The 24,246-nt window shown below is 38.3% G+C and overlaps 2 protein-coding genes across 2 annotated transcripts; one reads left to right on the top strand and one right to left on the bottom strand.

Annotated features, from left to right (window-relative positions):
- Positions 1-4,802: 4,802 nt before the first annotated feature.
- On the top strand, positions 4,803-21,898 carry gnl2 (guanine nucleotide binding protein-like 2 (nucleolar)). The gene is made up of 16 exons (XM_026913668.3): positions 4,803-5,001; positions 6,548-6,632; positions 7,238-7,332; positions 7,676-7,815; positions 9,615-9,799; positions 10,635-10,701; positions 10,810-10,968; positions 11,547-11,660; positions 12,542-12,670; positions 14,934-15,038; positions 15,130-15,288; positions 16,266-16,373; positions 19,870-20,360; positions 20,684-20,769; positions 21,125-21,204; positions 21,411-21,898. The coding sequence occupies exons 1-16, from the start codon at positions 4,938-4,940 to the stop codon at positions 21,543-21,545; spliced, it is 2,202 nt and encodes a 733-aa protein (XP_026769469.2). The 5' UTR covers positions 4,803-4,937; the 3' UTR covers positions 21,546-21,898.
- On the bottom strand, positions 21,805-23,746 carry dnali1 (dynein, axonemal, light intermediate chain 1). Its single transcript, XM_026913671.3, has 6 exons — positions 23,382-23,746; positions 23,064-23,200; positions 22,817-22,986; positions 22,314-22,492; positions 22,050-22,214; positions 21,805-21,931 (listed from the first exon to the last, which is right to left on the bottom strand). The coding sequence occupies exons 1-6, from the start codon at positions 23,460-23,462 to the stop codon at positions 21,896-21,898; spliced, it is 768 nt and encodes a 255-aa protein (XP_026769472.1). The 5' UTR covers positions 23,463-23,746; the 3' UTR covers positions 21,805-21,895.
- Positions 23,747-24,246: the final 500 nt, after the last annotated feature.

Genomic DNA, 24,246 nt, shown 5'->3' with positions numbered 1-24,246 from the left:
TTTCCTTTTGAATGCTGCAAATGTTTGGTTCAGTGTCACTTGGTTGAAAGTAGCAGTTGCCTAGGTGAGTGCTCTCCAGGTGAGCAAGGCAAGAACTTGATGAATTTTATCCATTTCTCCATTTCTTTCATCACTGCTTTACTTCCAGATTTAAAAAGAAGCCGTGTTACTCATGTTGGGACTGGTTGTTGACAAATAGGACTCTGGAGAATGAGCAAGAGCTTTGATACAAACAACATCCACAATTCAAAAATCAAACACTGGGCAGATCTGGGTCATACACAATAAAGGTTCAGAGATACTCAATCCAGAAGACAAATCCAAAATCATGGACAATAAACACAGGCAAGTGTTGGCACACAGAACATCAGAGGCAAATTTAACAAAGTGAAATCCACAGCGGGGAAAAAAACAGGAAAGCAATGTAGGGTCATACACAGAAATCAGTCAGGAAAACAACAGCTTCACAATTACAGAACGTCAAGGTTTCACAATTAGTATAAAGTCCATATGCTTTATATATGTTTGTGGTGGGAAATGAACATAACGAGGAAGAGTTAAAAATTCAGAGGAAGGTGCCCATTGATGGCATGGTGATGAATTCTCCCTGACCAGTATGACAGCAAATACTGCATAAAAATGTTATTTTATACGACCTTTAAACAGGACCAATGTTGTTAACAGAGTCTGTAGCTGAGAATAGCAGTGTGATAAAATCTGACTGGGTTTAGTGGGAAGGGTGCATCTGTGGGTGGAGTTGGATAGGGTGTGGGTAATTTATACCCAGGTAACTACTTTATTGTTCCTCATCTCAGGTTCTGCGTTTACTGAGGGTCTTAGTGTTTTATAAACGATAGCAGGTTTCTCTGTTTAGCTGTAGCAAATAAAATCTCTAGTCCCTACCATCCCACTATGTAGAATGTCTTCATTAATACAAACAATATAACCACAACACAGAGTTCAATTTGCTCGTACCTTTGACTTTTGGACGACCCTTCATATGGACTCAGATGTTTTCTCCTGCATCCATTATTGCATCATGCATCTAGTTGCCCATTATGTGTTTGAAAGCACGCTGTTAAGTTTTCAAAATTTTGCTTCTTTATCCATTTCTCATTCATAAACATGTGGCTAAATTAAGAACCCTCATTGGAAAAGATAATTAAGAACCCTGAGTGGCTATGTGTATTGTTATAATTATAACATTACATGGATTTCTAATTGTGGGACAGTTGTTTATATAAATAAACATGGTTAAACATCACTCCTAAAGATCAATGCGTAGTTAAAACACTAACAGTCAACAAGGACTGTGAGCAAATACTATCTGCGATAGACTAGGCTATACATTGGACAGGCAAGTGAGTAATTACTAAACCTATGCATGAATGCCCTCTTCTGGATACACAGAAATCTTGTGTTAATGTGTACCCAATAAGAACCCATAATCCATCAAATCTAACACTGCAATGTATTCTTATTTTATTTATTTATTTTATTTTATTCATGTAGTTGATTTATGTAGTGCCTTTCTAACACCAAAGGTCACACAAATGTGTTACACAAAGTAACGTAAATTAAAAAAAAATACTTTAAAGAGCAGAAAGAGTAAAGATTTTCAGTTCAGATGTGAAAGAAGCAATAGCAGTACAGTCACAGAGAGATTCAGGTAGAGCATTCCACAGTTTGGGGACCATGGCTCTAATGGTGGGATAGTGAAGGAAGGGATGACTGGATGCCCAAAACTCTATTCAAAAACTACAAAAGTAAGACAGAGATTATGTCGGCCCTTGCTAATGAAGGCTACAGCTTGGTGCTAACAAAGTGGTGAGGAGGGCAGGAGTTTGAGGACAGGTTCCGCTGCAAGATTATTAAATGTTAGTGCATAGTTGGCTGCTGAATGTTTACCTTGTTTGAGGGAAAGGAGTCTCTCACTGGCGTTCTTCCCTGACATACAGTAGTCGAACACCACTCAAAATTCCCTTTTGAATGCTGCAAATGTTTGGTTCAGTGTCACTTGGTTGAAAGTAGCAGTTGCCTAGGTGAGTGCTCTCCCGGTGAGCAAGGCAAGAACTTGATGAATTTTATCCATTTCTCCGTTAAACCATTTCTTTCATCACTGCTTTACTTCCAGATTTAAAAAGAAGCCGTGTTACTCATGTTGGGACTGGATGTTGACAAACAGCACTCTGGAGAATGAGCAAGAGCTTTGATACAAACAACGTCCACAATTCAAAAATCAAACACTGGGCAGATCTGGGTCATACACAATAAAGGTTCAGAGATACTCAATCCAGAAGACAAATCCAAAATCATGGACAATAAACACAGGCAAGTGTTGGCACACAGAACATCAGAGGCAAATTAAACAAAGTGAAATCCACAGCGGGGAAAAAAACAGGAAAGCAATGTAGGGTCATACACAAATCAGTCAGGAAAACAACAGCTTCACAATTACAGAACATCAAGGTTTCACAATTAGCATAAAGTCCATATGTATTATATATGGTTGTGGTGAGAAATGAGCATAACAAGGAAGAGTTAAAAATTCGGAGGAGGGTGCTCCTTGATGGCATGGTGGTGAATTCTCCATGACCGGTATCACAGCGTATACTATAAAGAAAGAGTAAAGGTTTTCAGCTCAGATTTGAAAGAAGCAATAGCAGTACAGTCACAGAGAGATTCAGGTAGAGCATTCCACAGTTTGGTGCAGGAGTTTGAGGACAGGTTTAATGATTTCAATAAGCTTGAGCCGTGTGTCGCATTCATTGCCAACCCCTTCATGGAGGTAGATATGAGTGAGATTGCAGAGCAGATGGCTAAACTGTTTGGTGTTAGTCCTGTAAAGATGGAGATTATAAATCTGCAAAATGATGTATAACTATAATCTAAACAACATGTCTGAAGCTTGCTGGACCCAGAAAACATCAAGAATAATCACCAAGCAGCCCTGAAAGTATCTTCTTTATTTGACTCCACATACCATTGTGAAGCGTCAGGATCTGAGCGACCAAACAACTGAAAATGAACCGTAATTAATCAGCACTCAGATGTTTTTTTATGTTACATTTTCCAAAAGATTATAGTCTCTCTCTCTCTCTCTCTCTCTCTCTGTCTGTCTGTCTCTCTTTCTGTCTCTCTTTCACTCTCCCTTTGTCTCTGTCTGTCTCTGTCTGTCTCTCTCTCTCTTTGTCTCTGTCTGTCTGTCTGTCTGTCTGTCTCTCTCTCTCTCTCTCTCTCGGCACCTGCAAGCCAAGGGAAAGGAGCAGAAGGACCAGAAGATAGATAGCAGATATCCACTGGTGCCCCTGAGGGGATTGATTCATACTTATTCTGTTCTAATGGGGTTCTATGTTTGTTCTGGTTTATAAAAATTGGTTGTTTTGTGGTTCTGTTTAATAAAAAGCATCTCGCAAAAAAAAAAAAAAAGAGTGGTGTCATCAGCCAAATGACTAATGAGTATCTGTTTATCCACAATAGAGATACCATGAAGACCACTGTTAGAAATATAGGAAGCAAAGACTTGTGACCCAAGTAAAAACAGACAAGGGGAGACAGGACAGTCTTGTCTAATTCCAGGAGTTAAATAAAATCTGGGGGACGTGCCATACTTCAACTTGATAGAACTATTACAATTATAGTAAAGGGTTTTTATAGTCTTGCAAAGTCACCAAACCCAAATTGTTGAAGAGATTTACGGATGAAATTGTGCTCAACAGAATCAAAAGCCTTATAGAAATCCATAAAACGAATAAGACCGTTATATTCTATCAGGTCTCTATAGTCAAGTCCAAAACCAATCTTATATTATTTGCTATATGCCAATTCCACATAAAACCAGATTCTCATCTATAATACTACTTAAACATACTTTAAATATTTTTTGAAATAATATGGTCAAAATTTTATAATCATTGTTAAGGAGGGTGATGGGTCGCCAATTATCCAATTTAGTGAGGAATTTCTTTGGTTTTGGATTTAATGTAATAATACCCCGTGAATCTGAGGGAGGCGAGCCTCCTTATTAATACTCTCAATAAAAACATTAGTTAAAAGGGAAGTGAGTTCATCAGCAAATATTTTGTACAGTTCAGCTGTTATCCCTGGGAACTGATTGTTTCTGGGCTCTGCACTCTGTACCTCCTCAGGAGTAATTTGATCCATTACAGAAATTCCTATCACTAGCTGAGATAAATTTAATGTTGCTGACTCAATCAATGAAAGAAGTAGTCATCTCTTCTGAACATTTGGAACTATAAAGGTCTTTGTTTTAAAAAAAAAAAGAAAGAAAAAAAAAAGGGACAAAAATTGGTAGTTTTTTTTTTTTTTACAAGAACTTTATTGAAAATCAGACAAGTATACAACAGGTGAACAACTTGTGTATTCCATACAAAAACACCTGAAAGCGCCAGGGGATCAGGAGATGAAAAATAAAGAAGTAATAACAAAATACATCAAATAAATAATAATAAAGCTAATAAAGAGTTACACAAATATACTGTAAAGCTTAAAATAACTATAAGTTTTCACAGTTAGAACATTCAGAGACTGAAGAAACGTATTTGAGATTTATTGACAGCTCTAAAAAGTTTTTGTTGTTGTTGTTGTTGAATTCTGATTTATGAATATAAAATTTGGTTAAAATAATAATCAAATTGATCAAATAAAATGGAGAGCTGATCTTTCTGTCATAATCAGTGAAACCAAACAATACACGTCTCCAAAGTAACAAAAATGTAGGATAGATAGGATCAGCAATAAAGCGGCTAAAATTGTTGGTGTTTGTGCAAGCAGTCATAAGCAGTCGCTCCTCTGATGACGTACTTCCGGGTCGCCTGCTGAACTCCGCAGTAACACGTGTGTAGCTAGAGGGCGAAGAAATTCTCAACCTATTCTTTATTTTCACGTAATAAAGTGATCGTGAGCTGCGGAGCACAATGACGAAACCAAAATTCAAGGGAAAAAGCTCTATAAATCCGTCCAGTTCCAGCAGTAATCCGGGTAAGAGACGACGGTAGCGTCCTGGATGTTAACAGCTAATGTTAGCCAGCTAACAGCAGTGTTTAGAAAACAGGCACTAACTTCATTAGCGTTGTATACAGGCTTGTTATGCTGGTGTGCTTTAACAGGGTACATAGTGCTTTGACTTTTTAGATTGATTAGAAATCAGTAAATTTAAAAAAAAAATCCACTTCCCTTGACTTCACATGAGTAAAAAGTCAGATGAGCAGTAAAGAGTGTATTACTGAGAGCTTGTTGCTTCACTAGACACTTACCTTGGCTGTGTTCTTACCTGCTTTCATGCAGAAAGACTTCATTCTCATATGGTATTGTTTATTTCCCCATGTGCACATGGCACACATGATGATCTAGTAGCACTAGGAAAGCACGTCAGGTTGGTTTTGGTGAAAAATCTCTTCTCAGGCTCTTAAACAGTATTGCATTGGAGGTGTTCAGTGAAACGGTTGCAGCTGTTCCTGTTGTACTGGTCAGGCATGTAATATCTACAGAGGACCCAGAGCTGGCTGTGAGCCATTAAACCACATGATTTCACATGTTTTTACATGAGAAATGGGATCAGAAAGACTCACTGGATTGGTTTTCTGGGAGTTTCTCACGGAAAGTGGCACGTAGAAGCTGTTCTTGTCTGGGTTCATGATCTTCGACTGTGGACTGCATGCAAATGATAACAGGAAAAACTAAAACTGTAAGCAATAAATTGAGGAGAGATAGGCAAGCTTTCAGACTTGTAAGCGTAATATGTGAATGTAATCCGCAGTCATTAACAGATGAGGACTTTAGACAAGGACTTTAACAGTAAGCTGTTTTAGAGAAGGGCGGGAAATACAGGATGTGTGTTATGAAGACCTGCATGTACAGTCTACACATTATAGTCTCCTGTGCATGGGTTAATGCAGGGTTATCACCATGCCATCATTCTGACAATGATACCTATTATCACAAAGCCTAATACTGAAGTGATATGGCAAAAAAAAAAAATCATCACACTGTGTTCAGAATTAACTACATCATTCTGCTTTTATTGGCGTTTGATTTCTAAGAGCATAAACTGACACAGAATACTGAATAAACCTCTTTTCCTTCAGGTTAAGGTAAAATTTGTTTTAGTCTCAGATTTCTGTTGTGCTAATTAAAAGGTATTCTTTTTTTTTAAATGAACTAACATTTGTTTTTTCTAAACAGCCTGTGTGATTTTCATGTAGTATGAATTCCTCGTGCAGCTCGGAGCATCAGAGGCAAATTGGCATTAACGCATTTATGCATCATTTTATCATGTCAACATAGTTTTAGCTTATTTAAATCAAAACTTAATTTAATACTTTTAAAAAGTTTATTTCCTCAAGTAATAGGACTAAATGAATTGTTTAGTGTAATCTTCTCTTGTACTAAGAAAGCATTTTTTTTTTTTTTTTTTTTTAATTTTATTTTATATATATATATATGTGTGTGTGTGTGTGTGTGTGTGTAGATATATATGTAGGCAATTTTATTTAGTGCTCTGAGTAACTCACTGTGTTTTCTGTAGATCGTGTTAAGGGCTCCGGAGGGAACACTATGAGGGACCGTGCCACTATCAAGCGTCTGAATATGTACAGACAGAAGCAGAGATGGTAAACATACGACACGCACACATGAGTAACATGAAGCTAGTCTGTAAATACGCATTCTGATGTACTCATTGGATGCTTATTAGATGAAATGTAAAATGAATATACTGGCTACATGTACAGATGTGTATACAGTGCATCAAACTACTGTGAAACTATTGTAAGGAAGCTGGATCATGGTAAGGTGGCTTTTGAGGGTTAAGGTTGTAAGCTTAAGAGCTCAGTGACGGCAGCTTGGCTATGCTCACGTTTTAAATGCTCAATGTTTCATTTGGAAAACTGAGACTCTTAACCTCTGAGCCATCACTGTAAAGGAAAGCAGTTTCCCAGTCAGGGAGTCAAACCCTAAAGATCTAGATGGACCATGCATGACTTGTGTGTGAAAATGCAGTCTATGTAAAATTATAGTATCCACTGAGATATAGCATAAGGATAAGGACATTGCACACAAAGGCAACCAGTCATGTTCTGCTGGTCCAAATGTTATCACTGCAATTACTGTTAAAGAAAACTGTAATCAAGTATTTTTAGTAGCTCAAGACATTGGATTATTATGTTTCTTTCACATGGAATGTGGATAGAAAATGTGGTTCTTCATTTGTCTCCAGTAACAGTCGGGGTAAGGTCATCAAGCCTTTGCAGTTCCAGTCCACTGTGGCACCTGGGACTGTGGCTAGAGTTGAGCCCAACATCAAGTGGTTTGGTAGGTATATCTATCCTCATTACATTTTAGGAGAAATAAATATCAGCAATGCTGTAAAAGTAACAGTAAGGATATCGTTGTGCCAGGTTAAGAGCTCTCCAACAGTGTCATTAGCTGTGCTACCAGAAAAGGATAGCATGTTCTTGTTCTCTGCATTCTTTGCCTTTCAGGACTCGCAGTGCAACTGAGCAACAGGAGAAAAAAAAAAAACAGAACAGTGAATGTTGGCTTTGCTTAAAATAATAATAACAAAAAAGTGCTGTCCTTTTTTCACTTGAAATGCATTCGGATTGGCCATGGTAATTGAATTGCTTATTTCTGTCTTCCCCTTGGATTTGTGCAGCCAATACTCGGGTCATCAAGCAGTCATCACTGCAGAAGTTTCAGGAGGAGATGGACGCAGTGAAGAAAGATCCATACAGAGTGGTGATGCGCCAAAGCAAGCTTCCCATGTCCCTTCTGCATGACCGAGTCAAAGCACATGTATGTATGCCCATCAATCCAAAATGCTTTTTAATGTTTTTCTAGCCAGCACTTCCTGCTGCTGCTGCTTATTTTATTATCTACAAGCTGGTGACACTGACAGGACCGTACGTGTTGTGCAGTGTGTTAGATACACAGAAAGATCTGTCAGAGTGCAGAATACAGACACAAAGAGCCATACTGTTCATCATAAGTTTGGCACTGTGGAAATGTTCTTTGTAAGTTTTAACTTTTTTTAAAGTGAGATTAGTAAGGTAGGTTATTGCCCTCTTGGCCACTTTTGAGATTTGCCTTTGCCAAGACTAAAGAACAGAGAGATTAAAACATGCTTGAAATAACACTTAACGTTTTGCCCGGTTCCTCGTGTTCCAGCAGCAAATGTTGTCTTTGAAGGATTTTTTTTCCCCTCTTTAAATGGTTCCAGGTGTTACTAGGAACTTTAAACACCCAAAACAGAGTCAGGTGAATGTCTCCTTCCCTTTAGTTCTCTCTTTCACTATCTCTACAAGTTCTGCCTAAAAAAACACTGATTTTATGCCCCGTTGTTGATTTGTTGATTAATGTTCATGTGATGTATTTATTTTTGTCATTTTGGTTGTGGTGAGCCTCTGAGAGCTTGGACCAGCAGTTGAATCAGTGTGTGCTGGCCCTTTCTCAAAAGTGTGTGTGTGTGTGCAGAGCAGTCAGCTGGACATGTCTCAATATGTGTTCCCTTTCTGCTCTCTTGAAGACGTGTATGATGTGATGGATAATTTGTTTTGAATTTTTTATTTGTATCAGGAAATCAAAAGGGAAAAAAAGTTTACGTTCATTAATTCTGACATTTATAGATTGAATGCTCTATCTGTGTGTTACCATACTAGCATGGCTTCCTTTTTGTTTTGTTTTTGATTTTTTCCTGTTTAGGTCATTGAGTCTCACTTTAGCTTGGCACACAAATTACTGCTTTAATAAATTTTGTGGTTTTGGTGGATACTTCTATTGTTGGAAAGTTTTGTCATCTAATTTAAGGCTAGACCTGAATGCTGGTCTATTACAATAACAGTACCAATTAACTGTGCTCAGTATTAAAATAAAAGTGCATGCAGATCTTGTGATCTAAGTACACAATGATCACAAAGTTTTTGCTCAGAACAACTAAAAACAACTGAATCTGTACAAATCTGTACAAATCTGTTACCTGGGACTGCCAGTGTCAACTAAGGTTTAGTTAGTACTAAAGGAATCAGTGAGTATGAGATTAAAAATTATGAATGTCAGTTTTTAATTTGAGGGAATTTATATCGATTGATTAAAGCGTACAATAACCTCCGGACTGTAACTTGGCCTCTTTCCCTGAGATCATGTTTAGGTGAGTGTGTAGTAGTCTTTGACAAGTCTGTGTCCATCCTGGAAAGTTGCTAATGTTTTGTATACTCCATGCATAGTATGTATATATCTCTATTGCCATATACATTAAAAGTCTTACTTGTTATTAGCTCATGATGAAGGATTTTTCCCTACATCATAAGGAAGCAATAAATTGTATCCTCGTATCCCTCCTCTGGTGCACATTGAAGCCTTCTTGCCATCAGAGAATCTTAAAATGGTTTGATTTTAGAAGTCGTAGACATCAGGTGTTGTGTTCAAGACAAGATTATGGTTGTGATGGATGGAGGCAGGGAGAAATGAGGACACGGTGAAATACAGAGGGAAAACACTTCACATTTCTCATCATTTTTTATATACTACCATTATGTTTTTCCTAACACTCTTTACGGTTGTTGAAAGATCTTGTGTCCTCTACTCATGCCTTACAGAACTCCAAGGTTCACATTCTGGACACAGAGACTTTTGAGACCACATTTGGGCCTAAGGCTCAAAGAAAGAGGCCTAATCTGAAAGTGGGAGAGCTGAAAGAGCTGGCAGAACAGGCTGAGGCTTCGGCTCAGGGTTACACTGCAGAGAAGGACCGCGACCTGGTGACTGAGGACACTGGGGTCAGGTGAGGAGACTCTGTAAATGTGATTTACAAGATCCCTGTTTCCGATAAATGCAAATATCAGTCCCGATGTACTGACAGGGTGGAGGCGAGGACATGGGGAGTAGGGGTGCTTTCAGACATATTAATAATAATAATAACAACAACAGTATTAATAAAAATATAGAATTATTAAAATGGAGTATGTCTGAGATGCTGTTCCACTTACACTGCAGTGGCTTGCAACCAATTAACATTTTTTTTATTTATTAATCAATGACGCATTGTGCTTTTTAACTATTTAATGTTATGGAATGTCCACGAGACTCGAGTCTTCAGGACAGGAGTTTATGCTTTCTGGTTTCTCAGTAACATGACAAGCTGTGTTGTTTTTTGTCTCATTAACTTTGAGAGAGAATAAAGGACAGGACTTTGTGGGGGAAGAATAATATATAGGTGCTGTAGTGTAATCAATAACAGGAACTGACTTTTACAACGTGCCTACACTTGAGACTCCTTCCATAAATGTTAATAAATGTCTCCTGACAGAAGATTTATCGACGATCACATCGAACGTCCACATTATAAATCCCTGTGAATGAGTTGTTACTATAGAAATGTTCATGTGTTAAAAAAGCACATCAATACAGTATAAACCTTTTAAATTAAACTATTTATTTATTTTTGATCATTTATGTGTCAGTCATAACTATCGTCATAGCCGTGCTGTTATAGAAAATTAACTGCCACCTTCTGAATCAAGAATTTATCCACACTTACACCTTTCCGTGTCCCTGGATGAAGGTGTGCAAATCAAAACTGTCTGATTTAACCAAAAATTATTCTACTTTTCCCGTAGGGATGAGGCTCGTGAGGAAATTTTCAAGAAGGGCCAGTCAAAGAGAATCTGGGGCGAGCTTTATAAGGTACTTCACTTGCTTTTCTAGAAGACGCTTCACATGTTGTGTATGTTATATATATATATATATAATTTTTATGAGCTACACAGCCTAACCACTGGCATTTCTCTGCAGGTGATCGACTCTTCAGATGTTGTCATCCAGGTTCTGGATGCTCGGGACCCCATGGGCACGCGATCCCAGAACATTGAGACCTACATGAAGAAAGAGAAACCCTGGAAACACCTCATCTTTGTGCTCAACAAGTGTGACCTTGTTCCCACCTGGGTGACGGTGAGTCCACTTCTATACACGTCTTCGTTGTTCGATGTCTTAAAACTCTCTCTCTGACTCGTATGCCCATTATACCTTCTAGCTGCTGCGCTTCAGTACACTTTGCATTCAGTGTAAGTTCCAGTACTAAAGCAAGATGGTCTTTCTTTGCCTCAGCATTTTCAGCATTTTCTTGTCAGTAGAAATAGGCAGAATGTGTGGATGGTGAAATTTAAAACAGGCTAGTAATGTTTACAACAGCTGTTAATTTTAAGTGGCTTTCATTTTCCAGCCGGTCAGGTCTTACATTAATGAGCAGTTTTGCTCCTAGCAATCCTATGGAAAATTTGTTGTTGTTGTTTTTTGTAAGTGTCTGCCTGCAGAACATTACAGCCTGAGTGATATAGCTCCCCCTTGATTTTGGTCTCCTTTATTTTGTTGTATGACATTAGTTATTGATGCTCCTTATTACAGGACCATAAATTCAATTACTTATGTTTGACTCTGTTTAAAGACACTGTAGACTCCAGATACCAATACCTCATTCTCGTTTAGCATGTGACCAGTAAGGATTTGTTTTTCCTGTGTGTGTTTTTCAGAAACGCTGGGTCGCAGTGCTGTCTCAGGAATACCCCACGTTGGCCTTTCACGCCAGCCTTACCAACTCCTTCGGGAAAGGCTCTCTTATTCAGCTCCTCCGTCAGTTTGGAAAGGTTAGAGCTCACTCCAGCTGTTTTTCCTGTTTTGTATATTTGCAATCATTCCACTGAATCAAACGATAAGAAGCATGAGAATGACATGTAAAATGCGATTACATGCCCTGATTGCTGTTTCAAGTTATCTGGTTCATAAAGGCATCAGTGTTGAGGTTTTGAGAACAACGTGTCTCCCACACCCAACCTCTATTACCACCTTTACAGTTACTGGGCTCCACTTCGATTTCCACATCTGTTTCTGTGCTATTTTTGAGACCCTAACCATAAACAAGGAATTGGAAGCACACAAAAGGAGAGGAGAGTTAAAATATAAATTCAGCTGAAAGTTATATGACAGATGCCGTCTTTTAGGATTAGGAAAACAACAGACATCAAGGTGACCGTAAGACGGTTATAAATGTGGTAATCTAATGACTTTAAAAAGCCTTGCCTGAAGTGTGTATCAAAGTGATTTTTATTTTTTTTATTTTTTTTTTATTTTTTTCTTTGTTTGGTTCCCCATTTTAGACACACATAGCATGGGGAGAGTTTTCAAAAGTAGCTATTTTTGTTGACCTTTTAAAAACTGTAGTTAAGGTGCTGTTTAGATTCTGCTTTGATTTTCATCTGTCTTGGCTGAGATAAAACCAGAAACCGTTTTGAACTTTCTTTGACCATTTGCTTGCATGGCACTGGGATATGCAGTTGATTTTTACTTATTTACTTTGTTTTGATGTTCACACATCCATGTCTTTTTTTTTTTTTTATGTTAAGTGTATTTAATTTAAAAACTTGATCTGCTAGACTATTTAGACGAACATAATGACCTACACATCAGAGACAGTTGACGTAGATGTCTCAATATTAAATTGAGTTGTTTATTTTCTCTTCTTCTCCAGCTCCACGCAGACAAGAAGCAGATCAGTGTGGGTTTCATTGGTTATCCCAATGTAGGGAAGAGCTCAGTAATCAACACACTTCGTTCCAAAAAGGTCTGCAATGTGGCACCTATTGCTGGTGAGACCAAGGTAAGCACTGAAAGAAACAGAATTTTATTACAACACGATGTTGTGCTTTAGTTTACACATTTCGAGTCCATCCTACCATGTTTTTTTGTTTAGAGATAAATTTTCCCCTGACGTGCATGATTGCTCAGTCTGGTTAATGATGATTAATCTTGCAAAACATCGAATACATAATATTCAACAAATTTAGGTTTGTTTATAGCGAAGTACACTGGCGATCAAAAGATTACATGCAAGCAAGACAGTGCACCAGTTCTTGACATATGTTAACATTTTAGATGTCTTTAAGTTTCCAGCAGTTTGATTTTAGCTACAACATGGTTGCGTTTATGCCTGTGTGTGAAAATGGGTTGTTTACCCCGTCTTCATCTTGTCAAACTTTTCTTCTCACTGTACAAACAGGGGACTGAATAATGGTTTTCAGGGAATTAGAGAGAGATTAGAGACCAGGTTCAGATTGAAAACAGGCAGCTTTCACTAAGCTGTATTTTTCATCCTTTTTCAGAACAATCTTGCTGCAGATTTCCTTGAATTCTTAAAACTACGTTGTTCTTATTTGCATGTATTCTGGGTGTGGTTTTACTTATTTATTTATTTTTATTTTTTTTAAGTAAAATTTTTATTAGTTTTTATAACTAGGGTAGGGGATAGGTGGCATGACAGATCACAGATAACATTCAGGTACCAAACTGGTATATTGGTCATAATCAAATATGTGCAACAATATACATACACTCACCAGCCACTTTATTAGGAACACCTGTATATCTGCCCATTCATGCAATTATCCAATCAGCAGCAGCACAAAGCATAAAATCAGGCAGATACAGGTCAAGAGCTTCAGCTAAAGTTCACATCGAACATCAGAATGCGGAGAAGTGTGATCTCCGTGATTTTGACCATGGCATGGTTGTTGGTGCCAGATGGGCTGATTTGAGTATTTCAGACCCTGCTGATTCCCTGGGATTTTCACAAACAGCAGTCTCTAGATTTAACACAGAATGATGTGAAGAACAGGACACATCCAGTGAGCGGCAGTTCTCCAGCCTTGTGTTAACAGTTCAGGCTAGTGATGGTCATGTAATGGTGTGGGGAATGTTTTCTTGAGACACACATCTGAGAATTTTTGCTGCCACGTGCATTTTTATGGCCACAATTTAACCATCTCCTAATGGCTATTTCCAGCATTATAATGCACCATTTCATAAAACGCAAGTCATCTCAAACTGGTTCCATGATCATCACAAAAAGCGTACTTCCGTGGCCTCCGCAGTAACCGGATTTGAATCAAGTAGAGCACCTTTGGGATGTGCTAGAACGGGAAATTTGCAGGATGAGTGTGCATCTGACAAATCTGAAAATCATGTCAACATGGACCAGACTCTTAAAGGAATGTTTCCAGTGCCGTGTGGAAGCCATGCCATGAAGAATAGAGGCAAAGAGCAAAGCAGGGTGCTACTCAGTATTAGTATGATGATCTTAATAAAGTTACTGGTGATTGTATGTATATAGTTTACACCTATATGTGCATACATAATATATTCATACAAGCTCATACATCTATCTTCACACACCTATGCATATACCCACACACATTTTTATTCTATCTCTTGTAAACATAAATGAATTGTATTCTCTCAAGTTTGAAGGAAGTGTTTTCAGATTGTAAATGGCAAGAAATGATGACATTAATATTAGATTTGCAGTTTAAGACAAGGCACACGAGTTCTCATCATACAACTGTTATACAGTCATACAGTCATGCTGTGGCTTAGCTAATTATCAGCTAATAATCTGCTAAATGATCTTATTCAGGTCACTTGAGTGAGTATTTTCCAGTGGCTGTAACTGTCTCCGGAGAGCAACAGCAGCCCCTGCAGAACCATTTTGCCTTAGTATATTATTCAAAAGTTTTACTAAAGGCAGGTCAAAAGACCATTAACTGAAACAATACCTGAAAGTAAATGTGCTTGCCACAGGGTCCAGTTGTAGTTTTAGACCCTATTTTTATATAGTTGTGCATTTTCCACAATTTATAAAAGCACCACAGGGCAGCTTTATTGTCCTTTAAGGAAATGAGATGCTTAGGGTTTCCTTTGTCCCATAACAAGCATGACGGACTGAGCCCCCAGTCTATTACTTCAGAAGGTCAGAGCCAGGATACTCCGACAGCCTAATGGAGTTATTTATTTATATTCTGACAGAATAAATGGAGTTATTTATTTATTTATTTATTTATTCATTTATGCCTTTTTTTTTTTTTTAGGTATGGCAGTACATCACACTAATGAGACGCATTTTCCTGATTGACTGCCCCGGAGTTGTGTACCCCTCTGAGGACAGTGAGAGTGACATTGTGCTGAAGGGAGTGGTAAGGTCACTCTCAGTCTGCTTTCTGTTTACTGCTTTTTGTGACCCCCACGTGATCATTTGGTCTTACGTCCATCATGCTTCAATCCTAGGTCCAGGTGGAGAAGATCCGTAACCCAGAGGATCACATCGGCGCCGTTCTGGAGAGAGCAAAAGCCGAATACATACAGAAAACCTATCACATCCCATCCTGGAGCTCTGCTGAGGATTTCTTAGAAAAACTGGCCTTTCGCACGGGAAAACTGCTCAAGGTGTGGCTTCTGACTGTGGTCGAGCACACAGCACGCTAAAGTACAGTTCCAGCTCAGAATTTGTTTACTCTGTTTCTCGCAGTAAACAAGCCCAAAGCTCCGATACACTCATGCATGCCAGCGGAAGAAGTAGAACACACACACAAGGGTTGGAATCTGTTTGAGCGGATATGTGGGTTTTTACTCCTGATTGTTAACGAGAACATGCTTTTAACTATGCAAATGTTTCCATTTATAAATACGGAGTAAAAGCTAAATGAAAAATAATTCCAGTGCCTTTTGTAGCTCCTGCTGCTTTTGGCTTGTGCACTTTTGTCAAGCAGTACCGGCATGTGTATTTGGAAAGAATGAACCTTGATGCACGGCATCGATGGCAGTGAAATTCACAGGGCAAAAATAGTTGAAGTCTCTTGTCCTTCATACTTCAGACTAAATCTTTACAAATTCTTTTACAAATTTACAAAGTATAGTCTACTACAAGGCTTTATAAAGCTGTTAAACATTTTACTTTTATGTGTCCAGAGGTAGTTATAAGAGTGGCTTCTTATTTAGAGCAAAATATTCTACCCTTTTTTTTTTTTTTAATGTTCAACCATTCCACCCTTTTGTCTAATGCTTTTTGTGTGAGCGATGGTATTAGCAATTATTGTATTAGGTTTTTTTTTTTTTATTTTATAATGTAGGATTACATCTCTCGCCTAGTCCTAAAAATTAAAACGCTGGGTTGAAACATGAAAGACAATTTCCACTGCAGCTACTTTGCTTGGCTCCTGTTGGATCAGGTGTTAATGAATTGTCTTTTTAATGCATTCAGTATTCAGAATTGTTAGTTTGTTTGAGCAATTTCTTACATGTAAACAAACATCACTGTTTTATTTAAATACCTAAATTAATACTTACTTTAGTGTTAATTTGTGGCTGCTGGAGTGTTTGCTGAATTACAGGCACTACATTTCTCTGTTGTGCTTCACATGCAGGGAGGAGAACCTGATATGTCCACTGTCTCTAAAATGGTGCTCAATGACTGGCAGAGGGGACGCATCCCATTTTTCGTCAAACCGCCTGGACCTGAGACAGATGAGGAGGTAAGATAAAAGTGGTACCTTCAGATCAGGGCAAAAACACAAGCTTAACACAGAATGCACTTCTTAACACGTTGGTTGGTATCCGGCAGTTTGGAGGCTCACGTCTGAAATATTTAAACAAAATGAGACAGCAGCTTTTGTTTTGCTGAACAGGTAATTTGGTGAGAACCTAGTGAACGATTTTTTCTGATTTATTCTTGTTGTGGAATTTGTAATGTTAGCTAGTTAAATAATAATAGCCGAGTGGTGAACTACTGAATTGTGTGTTGACAACTGAGTTGTGTGAATTTGTGTGTATTTTAGTACTGTTTGTATTTATTTCATCAGCTAATCTGTGCGTTTTAGCAACCATGAGTGATAAATTTGTTCTTTACACTGAACCTTAGCTCGTTAGCTAGCTCTTGCTTGTAGCTTCAGGGAAGACCCTGTGCCAGCAGTACGCTGTGAAATTACATTGCTGCTACCCAGAACTTCAACCAGAGCTTACATTTTAGCTAAAATTAGATAACTAGTTCATTCTGTAGGCTATGTACTGCTTATGATTCCATCAAGTGAACATAGTGTTGAGTTCTTTCTGAATTTGTATGGACTTGACACTCGGACCTGACCTGTTAATCTACACAGTGGAGAAAGGTGCAGTTAATCTTCATTATGAAGTGTTCTTCTCTGACGAGCATGTAGCAGCATTTCTCTACCTAAGAAGGCAAAATTTTCTAAAAATTTACATCCAGTATATTTAATAATCTTCCTGATGACAGTCAAGATCACAAACGAGAGGCACAGGTCATGACAGGAATATCTACAAACACCCATCATTTCACCTGATCACTAACAAGGGCAAAATGACCCAAATCAACCTAATGTAAATAAATCTAACATCTGCAATTGAACATTTTTTTTCAATGACTTTCATGTTTACTAGGGAAAGTGATCCAAGCACACATTTTTCAGGCTGGAAAAATCATTTTTGATATTGTGATATTTTTGGTAGAACAATTTAAAATGGGTTATTTTGACCTGAACAGAATATATGGTGATGCCTGCCAGCAGACTTTATAGAATGAAGGCATTGTGTAATTCTCTCCTTGAATGTAAATAAAGAAAGTCAGGACACTCCTGAACCTATATTACATTAGCCATGGTTCACTTGTGGGTTGTTTTTGTGAGAACTGTTCATACCGTTATGATTCCACCCAAAATACCGTTTACATTGGAAATATTAAAGTCTGGCCTGAGGAAAATAAATGGTTGGCATAGTGAATAACAAAATAAAATAGATTTAGAATCTGACTGACATTTAAACAGGGGGGAAAAAAACAACCTCAGATTGCTTAAATCTCCTAGTTGTAGGAGGTCATTGTAGGCTATCCAAAGTATTCAGTTGCCTCACAAAGTGAACATGAAAAGGCAGCAGCAATATATTTTCCTTATCAAATATTAGTATTTGTATAATCTTATAAACTAAGCAAGCAACAGCAAAAATATTAATGTATAAATTTTAAGTGACAGATAGGCCACAGTTTGTAAATGTATCAATTCGATGTGAAAAACACGCTTTCTGTTTGAACATTGCAATATTCTGTAGTAAGTGCTTCTTATTTTCCTGTCAATTTTATCACTTTAGGAAAGCGAACCTCACTGACTCGCACAGATTTGCCAGTGGCAGTGTTTTTCGTCCCTGTTAGTCTGTTTTCTGTAATTTCTCAGATCATTATAGTGTATTGTATTTCTTTTTAAAAAAAAAATACATAGAGAATTATCATTGTAAGGGCCCAAAGAAGCGGTCTTTGAGTTTTGACCTAACATGAACTATATGATGTTAAATATGTCATGATTTGCTTTGATACTTATTCTAACCATATGACACTAAAATGACCTTCAGTTCGTAGTTGGCTAAAGACATTCAGTCTCAGTTTTTCACACCACCACACATTTCATGTTACCATACATTTCTTTTGGCAAGTTAATTAGGTCACTACTTTGTTCACATCAGAGGTAATTTTAAAACAATTGATTATTGAGAGATTTATTTCAGATTTAAATAACTATATCAGAATTCCAGTGGGACAAACATTTACATACACCATATTAACTGTCTCTTTAAAGGGTACAAAGGGTAAAATTTCTTTAAAGAAGAAATTGATGTAATGACTTTGAGAAATTGATGTAATGACTCTGAGAAATTTCTGATTTGCCAGTTGTCATAATTAGGAGTTAATGGAAGTGTGGTTGTAAAAGGTCTGACCTTTAGAGCCAGTGAATTTTTGCCCTTGATACCAGGGAAAAAATCCAAGCATCTCAGCCAAGACCTCAGAAAAAAAACTGTCGACACCCACACGTCCAGTTCCTCCTTAGGAACAATTTCCAAGCAACTGAATGTACCACAAGCATCTGTACAAACAGTTGTATTCAAACACAAAAATCTTGGGATCACATAGATACTGCAACGTTAAGGAAAGAAGCACAAATTAACTCTCAGGTCTGAAAGGTTTGACTGAACCCCATGAAAACAACAAAGGAACTGGTAAAGGAGTTAGTTGCTTGAGTTATCAAAGTATGTACATCCACCAATAAGAGAGACTTACATTGTTATGGCCTGAACGGCTGTTGGACAAGGAAGAAGCCCATACTCTAAGACTGGCAAAAAAAATGCCAGAGTGAAGTTTGCAGGTAATCACCAGCCTTTTGGATGAAGTGTTCTCAGGTCAGATAAAACAAAAATTGAACTGTTTAGCCATAATGATCAGCAGTATGTATGGAGAGAAAAGGGTGAAGCTTTTAATCTGAAGAGCACCATCCCTACTGTGAAGCCTGGGGGTGGCAGCATCATGTCGTGGGGGTCTTTTGCTGGAAAAGGGACTGGTTTATTACAGAAAATGAATGGCGTTATCTAGAAATACTGAAGCAAAACTTCAACACATCAGCCAGAAGGTTAAAACTTGGTCACGACTGGGTGTTCTAGCAGGACAGTGATCCTAAGCATACAAACAAAGATGTAACAAAATGGCTTAAAGACAACAAAGTGAAAGCATTGATGTGGACATCACAAAGTCCTGACCTGAATCCCATGAAAAAAGTGTGTCAAAGCAAGGAGGCCCACAAACCTGACTGAGTTACACCAGTTCTGTCAGGAGGAACAAACTCCAGGAGGAAATTCTGGCAACGTATTGCGAGAAGGTTGTGGAAGGCAACCCCAAGCATTTGATTCAAAGTTGATACTAACAAAGTGTATGTAAACTTCTGACCCGCAAAATACTTGATAGAATAAATAAAAGCTGAAATAAATCTGTTTTAGCTATTGTTTTTAAAATGACCTCTTATGGAAATAAAGTAGATACCCTCTATTTGATTTAACACAGGAGATGTATAGTAACATGAAATGTGTGGAGTTTTTGAACATCTTTAGCCGAGGAGTATGCTAACGTTTGGCATCAACTGTAAATGGCACAAATGACCTAGTAAACAAAAATGGCGTGCATTTTGTCCTTCCTCGCAGGCTAAAGCACAGCTGTCAGTGGAGGTGAGTGCAGTGGATGCAGTTTATGAAGACGAACCAGAGCAACAGCACACCGAGATGACTGAATCCACTGAGCTTGATGCCGGGCTGCAGCAGAGACAGAAACAAGAACATGTGCAAAGGATCATTGCTGGTGTCAAGCAGAACTTCGGCAAAATTAATGTAGCTCCCGAGTTCAGCGAGGAAGATCTTGTACCAGTGGAGATGCCTGATCTGCCAGACTCCTGTGGATCAGAGGAGGATGAAGAGGAGGCAAGTGAGGAGGAGGAGGAGGAGGATATGGAGGAAAATGAAAATGCAGAAGAGGAGAGTGGAGAAGAAGAGGAAGGAAAAAAAGTACATGTTGCTGGCCATTCTGACAGAGCAGTGGCCAAGAGTACACGTGAGGTGAACAAAGAGTTGGATGAGAAGATAGCCAAATTGAAGCATTTCCTGGACAGCGCCAAGTCCAAACGTTTCTCCACCATTAGGTCTGTATACTCCTTCATTTTTCTCTCTTTCTGTCTATTTTCATGTGTGCTTCCTTTTCTTTTAACAAGGTTGAGTGAGGCTACGCAAGTGGGGTTGTGTAAGGTGAACACTCGTGCTCTTTCCACCTCAAAACTCCTTTTCTGTTAGCTCTGGCAGGAGCCCTGGACTTGCCTAATGATTTATGACGTATTTTATAATGTTTTGTGACATTGCATTGTTGTTTTTCTGGGTTTCGGGATCTGAATCAATCTTGGAAGCTCTGACCATGATAATAAGATGGGTGGCCTGTAAGTAATAAGCTGTCTGCTTTTGTTTTCAACAGAATTCCTAAGGGCCTTTCGGAGAAGGTTTTTGTTTCAGGTGAAACAAAAACAGAACAGAAGAACATAAAGAAGCCACAGCCGAAAGGTGAACTAAATTTAGTAGTGAAGGCACCAAGTATCTTTTTGTTTGAGTATGTTACCCATGTATATGAACTGCATTAGTTAATGTACAGATTGCATTTACACAACGGAGATTATTTTGAGGCTCGTGTAACTTTATGGGTCTCTCTGAATTTTTCTGAATAAATTCTATGCACATAAAAATTGAGTAGCTGACAGAACATAGAGGTGACATCTGATATAAAAACAAACCAGAAACAGCAAGCACACTCCTACAGATCCTTTCGTGGAGCCATAGTGGAGCAGGCTGACAAGAAGAGGAAGGTTTAGAGCTTCAGAGTAGTGAATATTCACACTAATCACCTCCCTTTGTTCTTTAGCTGCGGTACATGTCAGCAGGAAGAGAAAGGCTCTCGACATGGAGGAGTCGGTGCAGCAGAATAAGCTCACGTCTAAGGAGGTACATACTGTTCTCCCAGCACCCCGCTGATGTCAGGCATTCTCATGTGTCTAACCAGAAACCTCAAATTGATGTGTGCTCTTATTAATATTGTATGTGTACAGAGAAAGTTTCTGGTCTTCATCAAAACAAATCATAACCATAAATATTCTCTCTCTCTCTCTCTCTCTCTCTCTCTTGTTGTCTTTTGCTTCTAACCTCCACAGAAAAGAAGGCTTGACCGCGCACAGAAGATAAAGAAAGTTGGCGTCCGCTATTATGACACACACAACGTTAAGAACAAAAATAAGAACAGAAAAGTACCCGCTGAGGGCAATAAAGGCAAAAGAGCTAAGCGATAAAACAATTTGCTTGGTCACAGCTGTATTTCCGTGGACTTGTCTGGTTGGGGAAAGCAGATGTGAGATATGGAGATGTACATGCATGAGGAGCATTTACTGTGAGGATCTGGAATTGAATCAGAACTTCTCAAATGCACTTTATTCAATGCAACATCCATCCACATAACAAACCCCAGAACTCTGAATGACTCACTGTTTTTAATTTAATCATATCCTTGTTCTACAGTTCTGAAAATCTCGATCACAGGAGAACTCATCAATAAAGTGGACATGACAAAACAATGTTATATTGAAATATGAAATCAGTTGAAGTCAGGTTTTATTTTGAAATAAACTGAAGCATGACATCTTTATTTCTTTGGGGCAATGATTGCATCCAACTGGGCCTAAGAAGAAGAAGAAGAAGAAGAAGAAGAAGAAGAAGAAAAGGGAGTATTTTTAGATATAGATATCATCACAGACATTTGTCTTAACGGTAATTTATGGCTTATAAAAAAGGCGTACCTTCAGTTGCTGGTTGGTGCGCTTGAGAAACTGGATCTCCTCCGTGTGCTTCTTCTCTTCGACCTGTCGACGTTCATTTTCTCGTCTCTCGATTGCTTCACATTTAGCCTTCTGCTCGTTCACCTGTCTTTCCAGTTCCCTCTTCTCATTCTCCAAGTCTGCAATCTGCCCAAGTTACAGTTTCAATTTTCAATAAATGCAGATACCATGATACGGTTTTGAAAAATGAAATTTGGAGAAACGGGGACGAATAGTAGTCACTACCTTCTTCTCCATGTCTGACTTCCCTTGCTCGGCTTGCAGAGCTTTCCTCATGCCGAAAGCCACGCTGCTCTCATACAGGGTCTGATAGGCAGCGATGGTCATGCGAATCTCATCTCTCACTCGTAGAAGCAGCACTCCTCTCTCAGCACAGTTGATGGTAACTTGTCTGATTAGCTCATCTAAAATGACAACAAAACTTATTTTTTTCTTTTAGAAATTGGTATACTTTAGAAAGAAATGTGTGTGAATACGTAGCTGTTTAAGTTTTGTACTAAATTTGTAAGATGTGGCTGTTTTTTCCACAACCTATATGTGTGTTGAGAAGTTGCAGATTTAATGCAAGGAGGAAAAAAAAAAAAAACCTTCATGATTACACTCAAAATATTATTTTCGTTGATGTGTTAGCACTGGATGTCTCTTATTTGTTACGAATAATTTACCACCAATGCAGATGATGTCCTTCTGTATTACTGAACCTTTTTTATTATTATGTTCAAACCAACCAAAGCACTGTGTGTAGAGTTCTCTGCGGACGGGGCAGATGCCCGTATCTCTGGCCTGTCTCTGCTGCAGTTTGAGATCCAGTTCCTCTTGTAGATGAATGACGTCTGTCCTGGTGCATGGTGTGCTGGACACCTGCTGTACCCACAGCTGATTATTCTCCATCCATTCCCTGCAACAATTTCACCCATAAAACACTCTTCAAGTCTCACATATTGGAGGAACTATTGGAGAGCGGGATGGAGTTACCTTGGTGGGAGGATGGCATTCAGAATCTCCTCTGTTTGCTGTTTAATGGCATCAGATGAAGGGCTTTTGGGTTTGGGTGGAGGTGGAACTGGACCAGACAGGACAGGCTGCTGGGGACTCGCCTTCACAGCCCGAGCCTTAGTGTTACATGTTTGTTACCATGAATAAAGCAACACAGTCAGCTGTCATGAACAACAACAGCTTAACAGAACTCCCTGATATTGCTTAAAGTTAGCCTCATATGGAAATGCATCTAGCATATTTATCTCTAGTTATATTTAACTCCCAAGCACTGCAGTTAGGGCTAGTCAGAGTTACCTTTGGGGATTTCTTCTCGGTGTTTTTGCTCACCAGCTCCGGGTTGTCATACTTCAGCAAAGATTCAGCAGGAGGAATCATGTTCAGTTTTTTTCTTCTTCTTCTTTTTCAATTAAATCTTTAATTGAAGTTAAATAAAAGTCTCAGGAAACAACCTTTGCTAACCTACTTGTCCGACTAGCAGAGCTCGCGTTTACGGTTACTATGGCAACCCATAGCGCTTTAACGAGTACTGCTGATGCTAATCATGCTAATCTGTTAGGCTAGTAAAATAAACCCTTTCTGCTAATGCAGGACAACTGTTCATGTTTAAGTTTAAACAACAATTTTGGTGCTAGAATCCTTTTAAATGTATATATATATATATATATATATATATATATATATATATATATATATTGCTCTATTTTACATTTCAAAAACTAATAAATGAGAATGAAATTGTACCAAACAAAATCCTGTGTTCCTTTCTTTAAAAACCTGCTTGTACTTATTCTAAAGAAAACACGACAAGGACGCATTTTAGAGAGGTGTAAATGAAATGTGGAAAAATAAATCAATTATATAGTATAAATGATATAAGGAGTAATGAATGAAGAAAAGCTGAAATGCAGTGAGGAGTTTGTTTACAGTGACAGTTTTCTCTTCCATTACATGACCTGTTAGTATGTCTCAGTACTTGCATACTCTTTTGCTACATACTCAAAAGTATGTACTTTTTCTTCACAAAAGAGTACAAACTTTTAGTGCGTAGTATAAATAGGAGAATTGGGACGCAGGGAAGGTTTTAGGAGGTTTTGTTGCCTACTTCAAGTGACTGGCTACAATTCTTGCCTCCACCACAAGATGGCGGTGAAGGAACCGA

Source organism: Pangasianodon hypophthalmus, chromosome 1, assembly GCF_027358585.1.
Source record: "Pangasianodon hypophthalmus isolate fPanHyp1 chromosome 1, fPanHyp1.pri, whole genome shotgun sequence".
Taxonomy (NCBI): domain Eukaryota; kingdom Metazoa; phylum Chordata; class Actinopteri; order Siluriformes; family Pangasiidae; genus Pangasianodon; species Pangasianodon hypophthalmus.
The sequence above is the reverse complement of the archived record's forward strand: the minus strand, read 5'-3'. Positions and strand labels throughout refer to the sequence as shown.

Bases quoted from the DNA above. Each gene is read 5' to 3' on its own strand.
- dnali1 (XM_026913671.3), bottom strand. From the start codon at position 23,462: ATGATTCCTCCTGCTGAATCTTTGCTGAAGTATGACAACCCGGAGCTG. The intron at 22,493-22,816 runs GTTGGTTTGAAC...TTGTCATTTTAG, and splicing joins ACTCTACACACAGTGCTTTG to ATGAGCTAATCAGACAAGTT. The intron at 21,932-22,049 runs GTACGCCTTTTT...TCTTCTTCTTAG, and splicing joins GCACCAACCAGCAACTGAAG to GCCCAGTTGGATGCAATCAT.
- gnl2 (XM_026913668.3), top strand. From the start codon at position 4,938: ATGACGAAACCAAAATTCAAGGGAAAAAGCTCTATAAATCCGTCCAGT. The intron at 7,333-7,675 runs GTAGGTATATCT...GGATTTGTGCAG, and splicing joins GCCCAACATCAAGTGGTTTG to CCAATACTCGGGTCATCAAG. The intron at 20,361-20,683 runs GTCTGTATACTC...TGTTTTCAACAG, and splicing joins AAACGTTTCTCCACCATTAG to AATTCCTAAGGGCCTTTCGG.